This window comes from Bombus pyrosoma, linkage group LG9, assembly GCF_014825855.1.
Source record: "Bombus pyrosoma isolate SC7728 linkage group LG9, ASM1482585v1, whole genome shotgun sequence".
Classification (NCBI taxonomy): domain Eukaryota; kingdom Metazoa; phylum Arthropoda; class Insecta; order Hymenoptera; family Apidae; genus Bombus; species Bombus pyrosoma.
Window position 1 is genome coordinate 9,281,839 of NC_057778.1, and position 19,311 is coordinate 9,301,149.

Sequence of the window (19,311 nt, forward strand, 5' to 3'; positions counted from 1 at the left end):
AATAGCCTTCTCACGGTATTAAAACTCTTTGCTCGTTCGAACGGTAAACATAAAATGTTTAATAAAATCTCCTTGTAAGTACCTACACATACAAATTTCGTTGCTTTGCGTTATAGATAGTCATCAATCTTTTAATTAATAAACTCACGATATTTTCTCATAAAAATATCGTTGTAAAGGCTATGGCTTTAAATAAATCGTTAAAAAACCATTAGTCGTTAATTTCGTCACTTTTTTCCAAAGATAGCCGTCGATCTATTATTTCATAAACACGTGCCTCTATACAGATATTATCAAAGGCGTTATGATTTTAGGCAAATGTCCCGAAACATTTTCATGAAGCATCGATCGATGTAATTTGAATGAAAGGTTCTCTTATTCGCAAGAGAAAATTCGTTTTTTTTTTATATCGTACGGACAGCTTGGTAATAGTCAACGATGTTTCAAAGTATTCGCATTTTCCACCGTGAAATTAACACTGATATAATTCCAGTGTCGCTGTGGAAAACTTATTGTCGGTCTTTATGAATTCATTTTGCGACGGCGCGGATTCTCAGGCAAATAACAAAATGCGAACGACGCGACGTAATATCTCGGGGGCTTTTAAATTTGTGTGAACGGCGCGAGAACACCAGCTGTAATTTTCTTCGTCGTAACGACCGGTAGGCTCTCTGTATTTCTCGCCTCTTTAATTACTTCGATAAACAGTTGTCCCCTCGTGTGAAACGCGATCGAATAGGGTAACAGAGACGAGGAGGCAGAGGAGGAGGATTAATGAGAGTAGGAGGTGATTTAAATACCCTACACCGGATTTCTTTTGTACTGTCGTGGAGGAATGTTTTGTTAAAAAAAGGATAGGGGAGTATCAAAGAATATTTTCACGGCTTCGCGATACGATAGACGAACTTTGTTAACGACGTGTTTAATTAGAGGCGCAATTATTTAGAAATTTACAATGACGAGCGCATAAATAGGAAATGGAAGGATAAATTCGAAAATTAATCGTACGACGCAAAATTTTATTTCTGCTTTTTCTTGGAAAAAATATATCTAGGATATATGTGTTAGTTATATGGTACGTTAGGAAATACAGATATGTTAACAAATATTATGTCATATTATACTTAAGACATAGCGAAAAGGACAATTTGCTAAAGTATATACTACGTAATCGAGACTACTACAAAAGTAAACATTTTCCTACCAGCAATTCCGATCAATTTCACCCTACGGGAGAACCTTGCCAACCCTATCTAACTTTCACGTTGCAAACTTTCTTCAATTCTTTGCTGCCCTAAGCCATTAAATACCAGTGTGGTATTAATAGAATTTTTTATTTGCAATTTCTATCTATTTAATTCGCATTGTTCAATTCTGGCTTTAACCATCGTAATCACGGAAGAAACTTTTAAAGATTCATCTAATATCTTTTCTCGTTATTTCCTCATTTACCTGAATCTAACAATTTTATGAAATTATCAATTGAAGCACTTATAGTACTACGATAAATTATTTTAATTATAATACTTGAGCCGTCATGGCAAACCAAATTTTTCAAATCGAGGATATTCTTCATTTTTCTATCCTCCATTGATACAATGGTCTTCTTGATAGAACACCAAATTACTGTATTAGGATGTCCGAAAAGTTTCTTTCGTTTCATAAGGCGATAATAGGTGAACAACTATTTCTGTTTTATATTATTGTATTGAATTATGTGTGATCCATTTCGTTCTATTTCTATTATTATATTCGTGCATAATTCAATAAACTAATATAAAACAAGATACATTGTGCGTCTATTATTTGCTCACAAAACGAAAGAAATATTTCGGACAATCTAATATTCACGTTTTCCAATATCGACGCGTTTACATAATTTTTACGCATTATTTCACTGCCTGGCTCTTAATAGACTAATTCTTCTTGTACCCAATCGCTATACGCATGACAACGTACATCGATCATGTATCGATCTTCTAACGTAAAGACATTACATGTTACATACAATGGTCGATCCTGCGCTGGCCATCGGAAGGAATTCTATTTGACTTCAATCCTCCTTTCGCCTGATCAAATGCAGACAAAAATAAATAAATCGTTGCTTCCTATATATATATATATATTCCAATAATCCTTCCCTGCCAAAGCTACCTATTCAAATTTCAAACTCTGCTAACGTCGCTAGCCATAGCAAATAAAATGAATGAAATGGAAATGAAAAATATTTTCAACCCTTCACGTCATCGTGGATGCAAAGCACCTCGCCACGATCGTCGTCCTGGCTAGGTAGGATGGGAGGTGAATGGGCACGAAGACAAAGGCGGGCCACTCGAGGACGCAGGAACGCGGAAGCGGGCGCAGCCGCGGGTAAGTTGAGCGCGATGAGCGCCGACGCCGGCGAGGGCGACGCCGTGGACGCCGTGGCGACGCGGGGATGTCAGTAGAGATGCCGCGTCCGCGAGCAACGCGTATCGACGACGGTGTCAGTTAGCCCGACAGAGTAGCATCGGGGTGGTTCCAGGCGAAAGTACGGCGAGGGGCGCGTCAGGACGCGGCTGACGCTCACGCGACCGACCGAGCGTCCTGCGACTTCCGCTTCGACCGATTCGAACCCATTTTCACCGAGTTCTTCTTCTATTCCATCCAATTTGTCCATCGAATCGTTCGATTGTCGTAAACACGACACGTTTAACGAGTCATTCTCGTTCGATTGTTTCGAAGAATTTTGTTCATCGAGAAGAAAAATTAAGGATCAAGAAGAAACGAGTGAGATGAGAGACCAGAATGCCAGGAACGATGTGGAGGAAGAATTCAGAGATAAAAGGAGAGAAACGTACGATAAGTAGACGCCGTTCGGCGACGATCACCCTACGCGTCCCTTCTTTCTATCCCCCGAACGCGATCGATTTTATTCCTCGCCTTGGGATGAACGATTCTTCGTGCACGAGCGACTGATGGCTAACCTTTGAGCGCGGCTAACAGCAAGGTAAACATCGTTACTGCGGGCGACGATTTTTTAAACGCTTCAAAAGTGCCACTCTTCTTGTTGTTCCTAGTTTCTGATTAAACAGACTCGGTTAAGGGCGATGAAAAATGGTTTTAGCCTCGTTTCGCTGATCGAGATGGCTGATCGTGATCGATCGGTTGATCCGTTGATTATTTGGTACGTCGACTGCTTGGGGGAGTAATCGGGTGTACGTATAGCCAGAAACTGCTATAACTCGCAAAGTTAAAAGGCGGGAACGACGATGCTGGAAAGCAGCCGCGAGCGTAGAAAACATCGGCGAATCGAGGAACGTGTGTCGCGGTTTATTGTAATTAGGAGGATGCCGTGGCTTTCTGCCGGGAATTCGGTGAAGTAGCGAGCAGTTTTTGAATTTTTGATTCGCGTACTCGTTCGAGACGGAAGATTCTCTCGGAGAATGGCAGTTTCTGTTCCCTTCGGAAATGTATATTTTCCGAGTCGTATTCTTCTGGAAATACGAACGAAAGAAAAATTCTGTTTTTGATCGTTACGATCTAGAATCGATCATCGAATCACGTTTCCCCGTCGAAGCAAACAATTAAATTCTTGCAGCGCAAAGACCAGCATCGGGAAAATAAGGAAGATCGAGGAGCACTCGTGAAATGGGAATATTCCAACTTTGATCGAAGAACACGTTCGAAAGTATCCTGGCTCGATTGTCTCAACGATGAATCGAGAAAACGAGGAAGTACGTTTAAACTTCTAATTTCAAGAAATACTTGGCAGAACGAGCATTCGAATTTCGTTCCTTTTAAACGTCCCTCTCTTAACTCTTCTTTGCTTTGTTTTCCCTCCAAATTCTCGATAATTTTATCACTTTGAACGAGGTTATGAATTTTTACAACGTTTAATTTTTTACTTTGTCATTATTTAGAAAAGAAAAAGAAAAATGAAAAATTGACGAGATATTTATACGAAATTAATGGATAATATCTAATTCACGTTCGGAAGGTTTTAGAAATAATTGTCTGAATGATAATGTCTCTGTAGCAGCGACCAGTCTCGCAAACGCTTTGCGGAGTTTTGCAAAAAGAACCAAGTTGCAAATGTTTGGTTCTGTCCGTGTTAATATACGGATGCCTTGCCGCAGTGACGTGGTGTAGATGCGCGAATGTCACCAAGGTACGTCACTTCCTCTGCATTACGGAAATCCAATCCGAGCATTGTACTACGAAAACTTAACAATTCGATTCACTTGACCGTTCGTAAATTAAGAAAAGAAGGGACTTTGAGTGGTAATTGTTCGTAGGTGATAATCAATTTCTCGAGGTACCCAATTAAAAGCACGAGACACGTGTCTCCCTGTGACGATAGCTACATATACATTCTCGTAAGTATATAGGAAAATCAATTCGAAACATCCATATTTATCACAGAAAAATCGAACTTTTTAAATTAGTTTGCCATAAAAATAAATTTAATCAACCCTAGAAAATTCGAAATCGAAACGTGGATTTTCATTTAAAATTCGTTCAAATTAATTGTTTCCCCTTGAAATAATCTGAACGAGCAATTTTTTGTAATCTGTTAACCAGCGAACATAGTAAATCTTCATTCGCAGAGATTAAAGTCCATCTGACTAAAATTAATTTGTCTTCATCAACTTTGAATTCCATGAATTTTTCTTAATCTTAACTTTGAATTTTTCAAAATCTTTATACTGGCTATTCCAAGTTTCCCTAGCCAAACTTTGTCGATATATTCCGTCTATATAAATACGTATAAACCAGTAAATTGAATCTTTTATCGTTGTCAGTTTCGTATCGACAGAAACGGCGAACATTTTGGAATGGAATACGACCAGTCAAGGATTATATTCGACGTAAACTTATATTCGCGTTACAATATAATAACCGCTGTGTATTTCACATTTTTTCTCATAATTGTTGATACATTTTTCTTATAACAATCTATATTTATATAACGTTCTATAAAGTTAAAGTTTGGCCATTAAACTCTGCAGCATCTTTTACGGACTTTTTATCAAAAGATAACTTGACGGATTAAAATCCAGAAAGTATCGTAAAATGGAAATTACGAGAAGGGAAGGCGACAGGACGAGAATTTACACGAAATATTTTATTCTATCGCAGGTGGCATTCATGGGGATGCTGTATTTAGTCTATTTGGTGGAATGTTACCATTCACCGATCAGGATCGATCTGTTACACGCGGAGAGCCAGGATAGCGTGCTATTGAAGATCTTGCAACTAAAGTCGGCACAACCGACCATCTGGTGGAAAGCTGTCTCGTACCATTACGTGCGACGTAAACGTCAAATTACCCGGTACAGAAACGGAGACAATTACACGACGACGCAGGTAACGCATAATGCGCAACGTGCAACGCATATCTCGTGATCCAGACGAAAGGAAGTCGCGGGATGGTAAATCGTTGATACGCTTCGCGCGAGCCTCGCCGAACCTTGTTGCGAGGACAGATGGACCATTCACTCTTTCGCCTTCTTTGTTTACTAAAATTCTTGCTTAATATTTATTTCATTTGATATTACCAGTAACTTTATACGATATCAACTCTACAGTCATTACAAATTCATAATTTAAGGTGCAAAGAATTTCTTACGGATCAGCCACTGACACTTGGGCTGGTTCGGATAATAATTCGACGAAAAAATGTTTCAAGCGAAAATTCATTGGCATCAAAGGAGTGATTCGGCGATCTATACTTTTGCCCAATGGCCCATCTATCCCCGATTTATCCCTCTTTCTGACGCTCTTCGTCTTCCAGGTCTACTACGAAAGGGTAAACACCCACGCCGCCACATCTTTCTATTATTACGACTACTGTGGCGTAAAGGACATCAGCAAAGAGTTGATCCTGAATCCAAAAGTGCCGATCACGAAGATCAATCTCAGCAAAGGATTCGCCTTTTCGAACATGAGATCGGCGACAGAGTTTGAAGAGGCTAGGTCGAGATTCTTCGCGGAACAAGTATTCGATAGATTGGAATGAACCGATTGGATCGTGGATTTTTGTTTTTATCTTCATTTATGCGAAATTTGAAATTTCGAAAGTAGAGTCTAGAATATGGTACTCGAGTTTTACATTAAATGAAACGAATCTTTATCCAATTTCTATTTTTCTAATTTAGCCTATGGTAGACAGATTTTCGTAGGAATCCACGGTCCATGAATGATTCTCTTGATTGACAATTATCCAGTGAACGTGTGCAATTCAACGAATTAAGATATTATATTGTTCGAAGGAACTGAGAGACGATTACATGGAGATGAAAGAAGGTCTAGATCTCGGATATAATTCAAACCCCACGACGCTGGTGGCTGTTCTTGGCAACCCTTGGTTCACCAATCGCTACGTCTACTGGTGCTTGAGCGCTCTATTGCTCAGCTGGCCTTTGAGAGTGATCATAGAGTACAAATCGCAGTATGCTGACTATCAGGTGAAAAGCTACTCCATCAACTACTACCTATAGTCGTAGTTCGTCTGATCTGAATCTAATTTAAATTCCAAATATCATCGAGTTGCCGAGTAACAAAAATGGCATTACAATTCTCAGATCACCAAACTCTTCGGAATCAACTACGACACACCAAGCGGAAGCGAGCCAATACACGCATCCATGAGCCAGCAAACTATCAACCAGCCCGGCTCGTACATGCTGGCACCGAGTTACAGCGAAGCGCTTCTCATGGACCCAGCACCGGACCAACGACCAGCCGAGTCCCAAGACGCAAGTAGAATGGAAATGGTGCCGAGTTACTCGGAAGCGTTACTCTATCAGCGAGCGGAGCAAGGCTGCATCGTAACACAGGAAGTGAACGAGGATTCGAACCGTCGAGTAACGCCGCGCGAATGTACCTGTCCCTGCCACGCCGTCTCCTCTACCTTCGAAATGAACGCGCAGGAAGAAGGATCCAGACAAGACGAAGAACACGGTCAATCGGTGGATCAGGCCAGACAGCCATTGATAGAAACCGCGATCGAAGTACACCCTTCGAATTGCACATTGGTCAGCGAGACAGAGACTGGGAAGTGTGGAAGCTGCGGGAAATTCTTGGTCGAGGCACAGCTGGAGAGCTTAGAGATGTCGAGAGGCGAGTGTAACGTAGAAAATCCTGAGACAAGTTCGATGACGAGGTTGCAGAACTTTAGAAGAGGACCGAGGATTAGTATGATGCCTAGAGACATGTCTGAACCGAATCTTAGGTCCAGATCGGAATTGATGGAAGTTGACACGAGGTTCCTTCGATTAAACGGACAAAGCTTGAGGAACATTTTAGAGAGCGAGCAGGAAGAAGAATTTGGTATCGAGGATAGAGTGGAAGAGATTAGTGAAGATAAGATGAGCGAGCCAGAAAGAGGAAGAAACTTCAGGTTATCCCTTTGTTTCCTCGATGAAGCCAATTCCAGGTCTACAGTGGCTGTAGACGCGAGTAGAGGCGCGATACCGAAAAGGATAGCCAGCAGAAGCAGAGTAATCGCGAATCCCATGTCGAACGAGACTTGCGGACTGCCCGATTCGACAACGTATTTTTGTCTCAAGTCGATTCTTAAACAGAATAAACGGAGATACACTCTGATTACCGCAAGGGAGCTTCAGAATTTCTCGGACAGGGAGGATGACGATGTGATCAGACGTTTGGAGAATCGATCGTCGTATCACGAGGGCTGTATTCCGGGTTCTGCTTCGAGGAACAGTGCTGAAGAAAAATTCGATCTGTTCTCAAGATCGAGAGAAAGCTTGGATGCAGCTTCTGGAAGGAAGAAGAAACAGTTATTGGAGAATATATCCACGGATAAGAATGAAGATGGATCGAAACGTGAAAACAACAGGTAAGTTTTTGATTAAGAAATTTGTTTCAAATTGCAAAGAAAATTGCTTAATGGTTTAGTACCAAGGCTTTATTTATAATTTATTTGGTTAAACCAAAGCTGGTTAAACAAAGCGAGCCAACGAAGCAAAGTTCAAAGAATCCTTTCACGAATTAAAAATTTTCCCCCACAGAACTCTTATCTTTGCGAGTCCAATACAAGAAGTTTGTCCTGGCGATCCTTTCGGAGGAAAAGACGTAGTTCGAACGCGACAAGAAGTAGATTCCACCTCGCCAGACGAGTCACCAAACCACACTGTTCTCAGCCAACTCGGACGATCTCTCACCTGTGACCGGAAATCAGCTCGACGTCGATTCCAAGAGTCTCGTAGACAACGTTACTCGGACAGCTCTCATCCTTCTTCCTTTTCCTGTCCACTTGATCGTCAGCATCCCTATCCATATGCTTTCTCGGCGTCCACAGACGCCGTGGACACCACAGAATTCGACAAGAACGTTCAACAAACCTCAGCTCGCGTTTACCAACACGCAACGTCTTTTCCGCCTTACGAAGGATCGATTTCCGGTCACAGCGACAAATTTACCGACCAGCAAGCTACGATACACAGAATATCTCCGATGAACGGTCCTAGGTCATCGAACAAGGCAGAATTGACCCGTTCATTGACCGAAAGACGAACGAAAACGGTTCGAAACAACGCGAATTTTCGACGAAGCTTTACCGGAAGAGTAGAGGATTACAGAACGGAGAACAACAAATGGGCGAATCTGAATATGGAGACGTCTTTATAACGAAGGGACACGAGATGATAATTATAAATATCCGTCCTGCCACTTTTCAACATCTTGTACATACAGCGTAAATGCGATTTAATCAGCCCCGCCTTTGCTTCGAGCCGGAAGTTGCTCTAGAGTAAGAAGAAACTGATCTTTTGGTCGAACTTTGTTTTGCAATGATACCGAGTTTTGTGAACTTCCTTTTTGATCAGTTGAATCCAAAAGTATATTATTCTTAAGGGGCGGAGATGGTTATTTTAAATTCGTTGTGTATATTCCAAGGTTATATAACAAAATTCATGCATATTTTTTTTCTTACATTCGCTCACGAATATATTTGAACACTTAGCATAAAAATCTTCATGCCAAAAAGCTTTTCTTATCGAGGGAACCATAAAATATTGTAATGAGACGCAATTCGTAAAAAATTATTCGTTATACGTTATAAAAAAAAGTCGCGAATTCGGTGTGCCTCAAAAACAAAGCGTGAAACGCTGTCGATCTTGCCAATAGGGGTTGTACCATGGACTGGAAAGGAAATTCTCTGTTTCTTAATGGGATGCACCTTGCTAATGGTCGTGAATGCAATTTATAATTGATTCAGCGTCAATTATGCGTGCAGTTTTTGCACGAGCTTCATGAGATGAGAGCTCGTCGAAAAGCTCTATGAGATCTTTCGATAGAAAATTCAGGGCTAGGGAATTTGAAAATGAGAGCTATTTGTATACAGGCGTTTTTATCCTGTTGTGTTAAGTAAGATAGCATGTTTATGGTTATGTCCATGGAATTTCAATTATATTTAGATCGTATTGTTCCACAATTCTCCTCGATAAAGTGTTTCGATTTTCGGCTAGTAGGATGAGATTGAACTAATCCCTCGTTATACTAAATACACAAAGTATTTTATATAAAGTGAATTAATAGAAATTAATAGATCAATTACAAAACGTTGGACTAAATTGTTCGTAAATTATACGATTCTTAATGAACTATATTTAAAATATATTATAGCCAGTATTAAGAGTGTATAAAGCAAGCTGTATTCAATTTTCAGATCAAATGGTAAAAATTAAAAAGGAGAAAAAATATAATTTAATAGACATGGATTGAAAAATCGCAAATGAAACTCAGAAAAATAATAACTGTCGCCAAAATATAAATAAATAAAAATTCATTGGCATGAAAATGCAAAGAAAATAAGACGAATGTATATATTATGAGGGTTGGTTTATTCTTATCCTAACTTCAAAGTACCTCTATGTCCTTCAGAAACATAGAGTATGGAAAGCATACCGTGAGGTTAATTCATACGAACTTACTGTTCGTAAAAAATGTTCGCTCAAACATAAGCAAGGAAAAACACGTAGATTTTAGAAACAAGAAGATATTGAAGCACAGTAAGAAATATAGGAAATCGAAATAATAATCGAATAAATCGAAAAGGAAAAATCCGTGCCGAAAAACGATTGAAAGTCTTCGCTTCTCCGTGCACATAGAATTACGAAAAAAAGTACATAAGTATATATATATACATATATACAATATACATACACACATATATATATTTTTGTCTACATGTTTGCTCGCTGCAACAGAGAAGAAAGAAGCTATCCGTAATTCCGATCATTTTTACCGGTCTCTCGAAATTTTGACCGAGAACTTTGTATTTATTAGATATACATATATACATATACTATTATTATCGTAATATTATCGCGAGGAAACAAAACGCACCGTTAATGCTTTTAGGAGGATATTTTTCATATACGAATAATGTGTATTAATGCCAATTGCTGATCGTGATAATCATTGATAGAAGTCACTATATTAAAACAAAATAATCATGATATGATTAAGGGTCTAAAATTTTTCTTCTATTTTCCATTTCTCTGTAAATGAACTAGCAAGTTGACGGTGTATTCTTGAAAAGTATTTGATTATTATATTCTATATCTTTTACATAGTACATAGATAATATTGTTTAATATTCATTTGATGCATATGAGTCTAGTCAACGAAAGAATTAATAACCTTAATTATAGCATGATTATTTTTATCTAGAATAAATTAAACACACAAGATTCTGGTATCTGTAATATATACATGTGTTTGTACGTGTAATTTTACACGATGATTCGCCTTTAACGAAAAGCAAGATGAACTAATTGTAAGTGCTACTTATCAACCCATTCGATTTTAATCTATCTATTGATAGAAAAAGGATAACTAAATCTTTAATCGAAATTTGAATTCTTTTAAGAATAACAAAAAATATGGATGAAATACTACGTGATCGTATAAATCTTTTTCTCTTATGTAATATTCAATTGTGACATTTATTCTGCAAAAACGTATATTCGAATGGGATGAAATTCGTTAGATGCATCGTAGGAATATCTGAAATTCGAAAATTCGAATACCGGTTAGCTGTTGAGTCTGTACTTACGATTTCCGGATTCTAATTACGAGAACATCGACGAAATTTGCTCCATAGTTACTAAATTTTCGTCTAGCTAACAAAATCTTTCACAGAACCATCAAAATTTCCAAAATATCCCGATATTTATTCGATTTTCGACGCTACCGGATCACACGACGTACACACGTTCGCATTTCGAACTACCAAATCACCGAGAATCACAATTACGATGCGAGAATCGTAAGAATATCGCGAGAATCGCAATCAAGTCTCGCCTGTCATTTTAGCGCGAAATTCAAACGAACAAAAGCGTAGTTGAACCGCTATATAGACGTAGGCTTATTGCAACTTGTTGAATGACGATCGACGAAGCATGTGATAATGAAATTCGATACTCATGATGTATGTATGTATAAATGTTAAGCATCTCAGGATAACGCGTGTAACTACTTTTTAAGTTTAAAACGAACTGCGTATGACGAATTTTTTGCTCTGCGTACGATAGAACGTTCGATAAACACGTCTGACCAAAACTAACTGCAAAGAGGCACTTTCCGTAACAGCGGATATCATGACTCGAATACATAATGCAGAAACTAAACGCAAAATATTTAAAAATACAGTTACATCGTGTTGGAATTTGATATGATATAATTAAAATATAAATAGAATAATTAATTAACATGAGAATTAAATTACATCGTAATAGCTGTAGAAAAATAATTTTATTAAATAGGATGCACATTGACTAACATCAGAATTAAATGTTAAAATTTGAAAGTGTCTCTTCCAACGAAATATTCGAGCCTTCAACGTTTGAGAATTCAACGTTCATCGATTCATAAGTTTATAGTGGCAGATATATAGGCTTTAAGATGTAATCGACAATTTTGAAAATTAATTAATAGTCGAATGATGTTTATCCTTAAACGTGAATTGAACTTTGCGTTGTTACGAATCAACCATCCATCAAAGCATTTCGATTAAAAATGAATATTACGAAAATTTGGCTATAGCAAAAAAGAAATTGTACGCCAAGAAGGCTTTCGCGGATTATTGCTTAATGCTCACACGATTTGAAACCGTGGTATTGGAATACTCATTGCCATGCAATGTTTAAGAACATAAACGTACTCATGCCGTCTCAAAAAAAGTGCTCTTCTAAATAAAGAATTGTTAATATGCGGCGAATTCTGTCCATTATTGCGCGATAATTGGGTAATGCGTTTACATGCGTTACGTACGCGCATATTCGTTTGCGTAAAAAAGCCTGTAATTGTATACTGCTACATATGTAACTATTATGATTATTATTAATAACGATATACAAATCATTCTTGTAAAAACAAAAAAAAAAGAAGGAAACGATATGGTATAGTATAATAAACGTTGACACAAAAAAAGGAAATTGTTTCCTCGAAATATTTGCTACTTTTGATTAATCTTTTACACACATATAAAAACCATTATGAAAAGGAAAAAGTGAAATAACGAAATGGTTTGATTCCAATGTATTTTTCTAAAACGTGGGATAGTATTAATAAAAGTATAAGTACACGAGTGAGATAATAACAAAGATAGACTAAAATCTTTATCATAAAAGAAAACAATTAGTACGCATAAAATGACCGATACATTACCGGCATATTATACAATCGAATATGACACTAATATATCGGACTGTTAAAACAATTATTCGCGATACACGGTTTGCTGTTGTTACCGACGTTTATACACTTTACTTTTTCGTTTTGCTTTACTTTTTATAAACATCCATGGGAAAGGGAAAGATAGGAACCTTTCTTTTTTTACTTGTGCCCACTTTGCTTGCCATATTAAACAATAAAGTGTCTTTACATAACCATAATAAATATATATTTGTGTTTCTTCTTGTAAACACTTGGTGTGAACAGAAATAACATATAGGACTCTTCATTTAGTTGGACTAGCAATATTGGCAAATAATCGCATCAGGCTAGTTCTCAACGATAGTACGATCAGTGAATTGCGCAGTAGTTTTTTTTTTCTTAATAAAGCTAATTTTTCACATAACCATTTTGTGTGTAGTAGACTCGGTAATAAAGCGTCTTACTTCGCCAAAGTGAATATGTATTATCGAATTTAAGAAGATACACACCCTGTAATTGGAATATATAAGTACGATAATATTTACAAATATTAAATTTTTTCAAAGATATATTTTCATTTACCTGCCCTGGGTATCTATGACTTCCTGCATAGACTTCTTCTTGTGAATCCCTCCTGAAAATCTACAAAAATAATTAGCATAAAAATACTAGAACCATGAAAATTTGTTTATTTCTATTTTTGAAGTTAAAAGGTAAACTGATATATTTACAGGTATTATCACGCTTATAGGTGGTGGCAATGGTTTGTAATCAGACTGAATTATATCATTTGTTACTCCACTTTCTAAATCATCTCTTGTTTCATATTCATCATCCTCTTCTTCCTCCTCTTCAGACTCACTAATATGTACTGATACTTGATTTGTTTCTGGTTTTGACCATTCAAAATATAGTCCAAAACCAATATCATAGCCATCCGTTGCAAATTCCCAAAATAAACACAAACCATCTTCGTGCGTCGGCACCCTAACCGTTACTATTTCTCCATGACCAACTTTAATAACTGCATCACCATCTTCTCTCCTAATGAGTTCCTTGAAGGCATCCACACCCTGTCTAGTCCACATTTCTGGTGGAGCTATAGGTGGGTAATCATCTGGTAATTCATCAGAATCTTCTCTGTTCAATGTGGCTGTTTCATTTGTTTCTTTTGGCTCTTCTTCCTTCTCAGCATTTTCTATTGTGGCAGTGTTTATTTCTGGAATTTGATCTTCTATGACTAATTGATTTTGATGTAATTGTTGCATGTACTGATGATAATGTTGTTCTTGCAACTGTCTTATTAGTACTCCTTGTTGTTCTGGATTGCCAGGATATTGTTGCTCTGCATACATTTTGAATTGGTAATATGTTTGTTGATTTAAGGCATCTTGAATTTGTCTCCTCTGTATTTCTTCCTTTAATCTAGCTTCCTCCTCTTTCTTTCTTTGTTCATCTAATTCTTTTAATCTCCTTTCTTCTTCTACTTTTCTTGCCTCCTCCTCCCTTTTCAACCTTAACTTCTCTTCGATGTCCCTTCTCTGTGCTTCTACAACTGTTCTAAACAGGGGACATAGCTTGTCCAACAAAACTATAAATCCTTCCATCGCCTGTTCCTTGGATATGTCTCCTAGATTTTGCCATGCTAAGCGTCTGTCTTTCCCAATTACATCCAACACACCCAAAGGTGGTGCATTCTCTGCAGTACATTTGCCATGCGTTACTTGCTGGGTAAAAGCCACTAGCTTTAATTTGTCTTCATAAGACAAATGAACAGCTTTGCCTTCCTTTTCTACAATTTTTACACAATTTGTATAATTGACATGTTGACATCGAAGGAAAATAATCTTATCTATACATTAAACTACCGATGAAAAGAAAACATAAGTCTACAAAATCAACAGTAGGCTATATACATATACACCGATCAACAGTGAAGTTCTCATGAAATTTTATACTTCAAACTTCGGACGTGTTGGAAATATATAACATAACAATGTAATAGCACGTATCCGCACAGACATATGGTTTTTCTAATATAACTCAAAGAAGCGAATAGCGATACTATTTTAATAAACTGACAATATGACTGACTCACCTTTATAAAAACTGACTGCAATTTTGTACAGTTCCTTAGTTTCGAAACCCCATAGACGAGGCTCCCACCTCTTTTCACTCTCCTTGTCATTTTTGTTTTTCGCCAAGTCCTCCGCGGATATCGCCAGTTTCTCGATTTTCTGCTCTACCGAGGAAATGTCACCATTGGTGTCCGCCATTTGCAGTTGCATTGACACGTCAAATATTGTTAGAAGCACCCTAACCTTCTATTTCTGACAGTATGAAACATTTCAAAAATCTTTATAAATATCACGCAATTAGAAAACTATTGCACTTGTAGATACGTATCAGCATACGTTACATTTACAATAACGTTTGTATACGTATAATTTGGTATAATATTAATAGCCTAAACCCTTCCTTTTATTGGTCAATTGCCACATTGCAAGATGTACTATATTATACTGATTATGATATAATATTATCAAAGTCAAATCGACTTTTATAAATCGATTTCTACATAACTAGAGCAACTGCGAAAAGAAATGTGAGCAATTCAATGAATAAAATTGTTTAAAGAAATCATTTTCCAATTAAGCTATGTCATTTCTTTAGTATATAAAGTTCGTACTTTAAAATATAATTTCTCAACTTTCGCGGGTAATTCAAGTGATCTAAGGTGTATATCACGATCTCTTATATCTTCCTTACAGCTTCTAAAATAACAAAACACAAAAATATATAGCATGAAATGACATAAAATGATGACAGATAAGATACAGATAAGGAAGAAGAAGTTTTTACATTTCTGCCTTATAAAACTATATAACATGCATATGACACTTTCTTGTTTCTAACATTTAGAGAATAGGAAATACTTAATGGAGAAATGACAGCATGTACGTTCCTAAACCGGGTACGTAAGTAAATTATAGCAAGCTGAAGATTCGCTTTGTACGCGTAACAGAGACGCGTAATTGCTAAATAAAAACGTACCAATTGCTGCCGGTTTAATAATTTTATATAACCATCGTCTCCATTGTGTTCGACAATAAAAAAGAGTTTAAACATAATTTCCTTATTCTTCATATCGAATTGTGAATGTGTAAAGTGTAATCTTTTTTGAGGTCGGTATTTCAGAACACGTAAATACCATCCCCACAATCCATCCGTAATTCATTCAAAGCGACTTCGAAATCCACGATGGCGCTGCTAGTTCTCTTTTCTGCCTCCAGATGTCTCTGCATTCGGGAGCAACACGTTCAGTCAGCGACCGAGTGTCGCGAGTGTAGCTCGTTAGTATTGTGACTGTGACTCGCTTATCTGAGCGTGCTGCTGAGCGTAATGTAGAGGCGCGGGAGAGGCAAAAGCGTACGGACGCTTTCGATTCCGTGGGAGATCTGGTCGGTGAGTGACGGACAGATGCGTGCGCGACGAAGTACGCTTCAGCGGCTTCGGTGTCTCGCTGATTCCGAGTAACGAAGTCGTTAAGAGCGCGTGCGGGCAGCAAATTGTGTGCCTCCTTTTTTCTTATTTTTTTTTCGACATGGTAGGGATATACCGTTATTCACGAACGTTTCTCCGTTTCGATGCCTCCCCTAAAGCTGCATAAATCGACGGTATACCTGGTATACCCCGAACGCTAAGCCGAAGATCGATTAAAAGAGAAAAACCGGTTCATGGAAGTTTCCTCGTGGAGAGAGGACAACGCGGATAACGCAAGCTAAGAAGCTGTCCTGCGGAGCAAGGTTAGGTGAGTACACTTACCAATCCGGCACCGCTTTAGTCGCGTGGTACAAAGCGTTTCACGCGTTCCTCCCGCTGCATCGATTTTCGACCGCGTATTCCAGCCAGATTCTTGCCCTGTCAGCCCGTAGTTGGACCGTTTTTACGGTTTGTTGTCCCCTGTCGCGCGTTTGGCTAGCTTATAGAGACGCTCGTGTATATCGTACTATGTATACACGGACAAAGGCGTAACCTATTTACATGTATACGGGGTGAGCTAGCAATCGTCGTACAATCGGCAACAGAATGACTCTACGTGAAAAAACAAGTGGAAAATGTAGAATACCATTTTTCCATATGATGCTCCGTTTTCGAGGAAATGGAGTTTAGAAATCTGTCAAATTAAACTTGGCTGATTACCATCTAAGTATGAGCAAATAATCGACAGCAGATTATTCTACATGTAAAAAGAAGTTAAAAACGTACGATAAAGTTTTTTCGTTGAAGGCCATGTTGTCAGGGAAATAAAACTTGGACGTGTTTAATTGGAAACTGAACTAGTAGGTACACACGCGTGATAAATTTTCATGAATTATTTTTCTCAAAAACAAAGTATTACACGAACAATTTTTTTTTTATATTCTTGACTTGTTTCTTTACATAGAATCGTTCTATCGGCAATCGTACCACGATTACTGAGACACCTTGTATTTACACGTACGGCCTCTGTACGCCGACACCTACGTGTGACCATATCTTTGTGGGGCACAGGTGAATGGAAAGGACTATCCACGATGTATGTTATGTGCGAGAAGTTCTCGAGGAAGCGTGACGTGACACGATTCAGTAGGACGCGATCACTTTGGAGGAGGAATTGATCGGGTCGCGTTCAGAGCAGCGGCCGCTACTGACACTCTAATAAATCTGCGGACCTTTAAAGGTTTAAAACCTGATACAAATCGATGTTTAAATGCATCGTGATTACCGCTCATTCTGCGAAGAGTCTCGCAGAGGACGCGAACTCCGTTTGCATACAGTACTCTGCAAAAGTCCTAGACCGTTCACGATAGGAATCTTTTAATGGCGATTAATTGAGTTTTTAAAGAATGTCTTCGCATGATGTTATACAGAGATGAATATTACCTGTTTGCTGTTTATTCTGACCTATACATTTTTTAGAAATACTTCAGCAAGTAGGCTTGTACATTAAGAACGTCGTGTATCATATTGTTTTGTTTCAAAGCCATTTTGCATTTCCAATCTTTTTTAGTCATCGATATTTATATTTTATATTCATTCATATTTTTCATTCATTTCCATTATATTCGTTCGTTTATATTTTTATATTTATATTTTATATCGCAGGTCGCGCGAGCTATATTTTTAATACTATACAACAAACATTATTTTAATATCTGTTATTCATGGAAATGTTAACGAAAAACAGGCGAGCTTTAAAATTTGGAGCAATTTACAACGTGAAACGTTTCACGTGGAAAAAAGTCGACTAATGTTTTTCGAGCTACCGACAAAAGGGATCGCGGGGAAAAAAGGAATAAAAACGCATCAGAAACTCGTTACCAGCAGCCAGTCGGTGGTTTTTTTTTCGTTTTTCTGAAAACGATTCCATTGTGTTCCACGTCGAAACGAAAATCCAGCGAACGCGCATCCTTTGTTAATATTTACGAGGCATGTAATTACGCCAGATCGGCCGAATTTCATTTGGCTCGGATTAATATTACCACGCCTGCATCGAAATTAGAATTCTGCGCTCGAGTCAATCGTATTGATACAATCGCACCGATCTTATTCCGATTAATATCGCACAAGAAACAGAAAATTGGGTTTTTACTAAGACAGGAAAATTTTCAATTATATACAATGTCTTGAATTTACTTTGTTGATTGTATACTTTATATATTTTTGTAAACCAAAGTTTCTTGGGATCGAACATAGTTTTTGTAAAGATTGTAAGAAATTTTCAAAATAAGAGATTTAGGGATCATGCGCAAGAATTTTGTCGCATTAAATTGCTCGAGAAATTGAAATCGGTCTTCGTAAAGGCGGAAAGATTTAACAAATTTGTTTGCGTACTGTCTCATCGTTTTAAAATTGAAAATCACGAACAAATCTTCAGAGCAACGAATCTAAAGCCTGTTTAACATTTCTCACGTTCGTACCACGTTAACATTTTCTCCTATTTTTTCATCATTATTTAATTAATGCGCTCATGACACGACACCAGGAAATGATGGTTAATTCAATTTAAACGCGGCAGAATCTGGGTTAGTTCCAGATTAGAATTAGATTAAAATTAAGTTAAACCTCCACGGGGCAAACTGTCGCCGTGTTTCCGGGAAATTTCATTCTACAAAGATAACCTTGTCGGCAAATCGTTTACACGTCTCTCAACAACGATGGCATCGAAATGAACATTTTTATCGTATTCCTTTTTGATCTCCAACTAGAAAATCTATATATATGATGATTCGAAGCAGTTGGTAGCGTTTGTGCATTGTCGACCCAGAAATTTTTTGGCACGGTGAAATTCGGACATCTACTTTGCTACCGCACCAAATTTGAGGACACGAAACGCAACTTAAAAATACCCAACAATACGCGATCATTTCTAACTGACAGAATACAAGACGAAAAGACTAAGTTGCCTAAAAGAAATAGATATATGTACATATACAAACTGTATTAATTTGTTAACTATCTTAGAGCTATCTAAATATTTGTTAATTAACAGCACAAACCACGGTTACCAAATTAAGCACGTAAATACCATTTAAATATTCATACATGCAAGAAATATGTGTGATTATACTAATATCCTAATCACTAATACCCTACCAGGAG

General features: G+C 37.7%; 3 protein-coding genes across 15 annotated transcripts in view; 2 read left to right on the top strand and 1 right to left on the bottom strand.

The window, feature by feature from the left end:
- The first annotated feature begins 2,170 nt into the window (after positions 1–2,170).
- Positions 2,171–13,083, top strand: LOC122570713. Of its 9 annotated transcripts, none has more exons than XM_043733444.1 (9): positions 2,171–2,989; positions 3,581–3,716; positions 4,019–4,150; positions 4,278–4,358; positions 5,122–5,349; positions 5,777–5,980; positions 6,255–6,449; positions 6,567–7,843; positions 8,016–13,083. In XM_043733444.1, exons 2-9 carry the CDS (start codon positions 3,696–3,698, stop codon positions 8,632–8,634), a joined length of 2,757 nt encoding a protein of 918 aa, XP_043589379.1. In that variant the 5' UTR covers positions 2,171–2,989; positions 3,581–3,695; the 3' UTR covers positions 8,635–13,083. The 9 variants fall into 9 exon arrangements, with proteins under 9 accessions (XP_043589379.1, XP_043589380.1, XP_043589382.1 ...); XM_043733445.1 differs by having other exon boundaries at positions 2,171–2,836; XM_043733449.1 differs by having other exon boundaries at positions 2,173–3,716; positions 3,903–4,150.
- LOC122570722 (Golgi resident protein GCP60) lies at positions 12,887–15,182 on the bottom strand. The gene is made up of 4 exons (XM_043733492.1): positions 14,765–15,182; positions 13,398–14,458; positions 13,249–13,308; positions 12,887–13,176 (listed from the first exon to the last, which is right to left on the bottom strand). Exons 1-4 carry the CDS (start codon positions 14,952–14,954, stop codon positions 13,075–13,077), a joined length of 1,413 nt encoding a protein of 470 aa, XP_043589427.1. The 5' UTR covers positions 14,955–15,182; the 3' UTR covers positions 12,887–13,074.
- An 808-nt stretch (positions 15,183–15,990) lies between these two features.
- Positions 15,991–19,311, top strand: part of LOC122570715 (probable beta-hexosaminidase fdl) — a 38,635-nt gene continuing 35,314 nt past the window's right edge. For 2 of the 5 annotated variants that reach the window (XM_043733464.1, XM_043733466.1), the window contains exon 1: positions 15,993–16,477. The gene's annotated coding sequence lies outside the window, so the exon portion shown is untranslated. Of the gene's footprint in view, positions 16,478–19,311 lie in introns of all 5 variants that reach the window. The other 3 variants (XM_043733459.1, XM_043733458.1, XM_043733465.1) reach the window with 3 other exon arrangements.

What these genes read in the sequence shown, in the direction of transcription:
- LOC122570713 (XM_043733444.1), top strand. Translation starts at nt 3,696, where the DNA reads ATGAATCGAGAAAACGAGGAA. An exon ending in GATGCGCGAATGTCACCAAG is followed by an intron (nt 4,151 to 4,277) that starts GTACGTCACTTC and finishes AATTGTTCGTAG; the next exon opens with GTGATAATCAATTTCTCGAG. An exon ending in CGAGATTCTTCGCGGAACAA is followed by an intron (nt 5,981 to 6,254) that starts GTATTCGATAGA and finishes TATTGTTCGAAG; the next exon opens with GAACTGAGAGACGATTACAT.
- LOC122570722 (XM_043733492.1), bottom strand. Translation starts at nt 14,954, where the DNA reads ATGCAACTGCAAATGGCGGACACCAATGGTGACATTTCCTCGGTAGAG. An exon ending in TGCAGTCAGTTTTTATAAAG is followed by an intron (nt 14,459 to 14,764) that starts GTGAGTCAGTCA and finishes TAAAAATTGTAG; the next exon opens with AAAAGGAAGGCAAAGCTGTT. An exon ending in CTATAAGCGTGATAATACCT is followed by an intron (nt 13,309 to 13,397) that starts GTAAATATATCA and finishes TTATTTTTGTAG; the next exon opens with ATTTTCAGGAGGGATTCACA.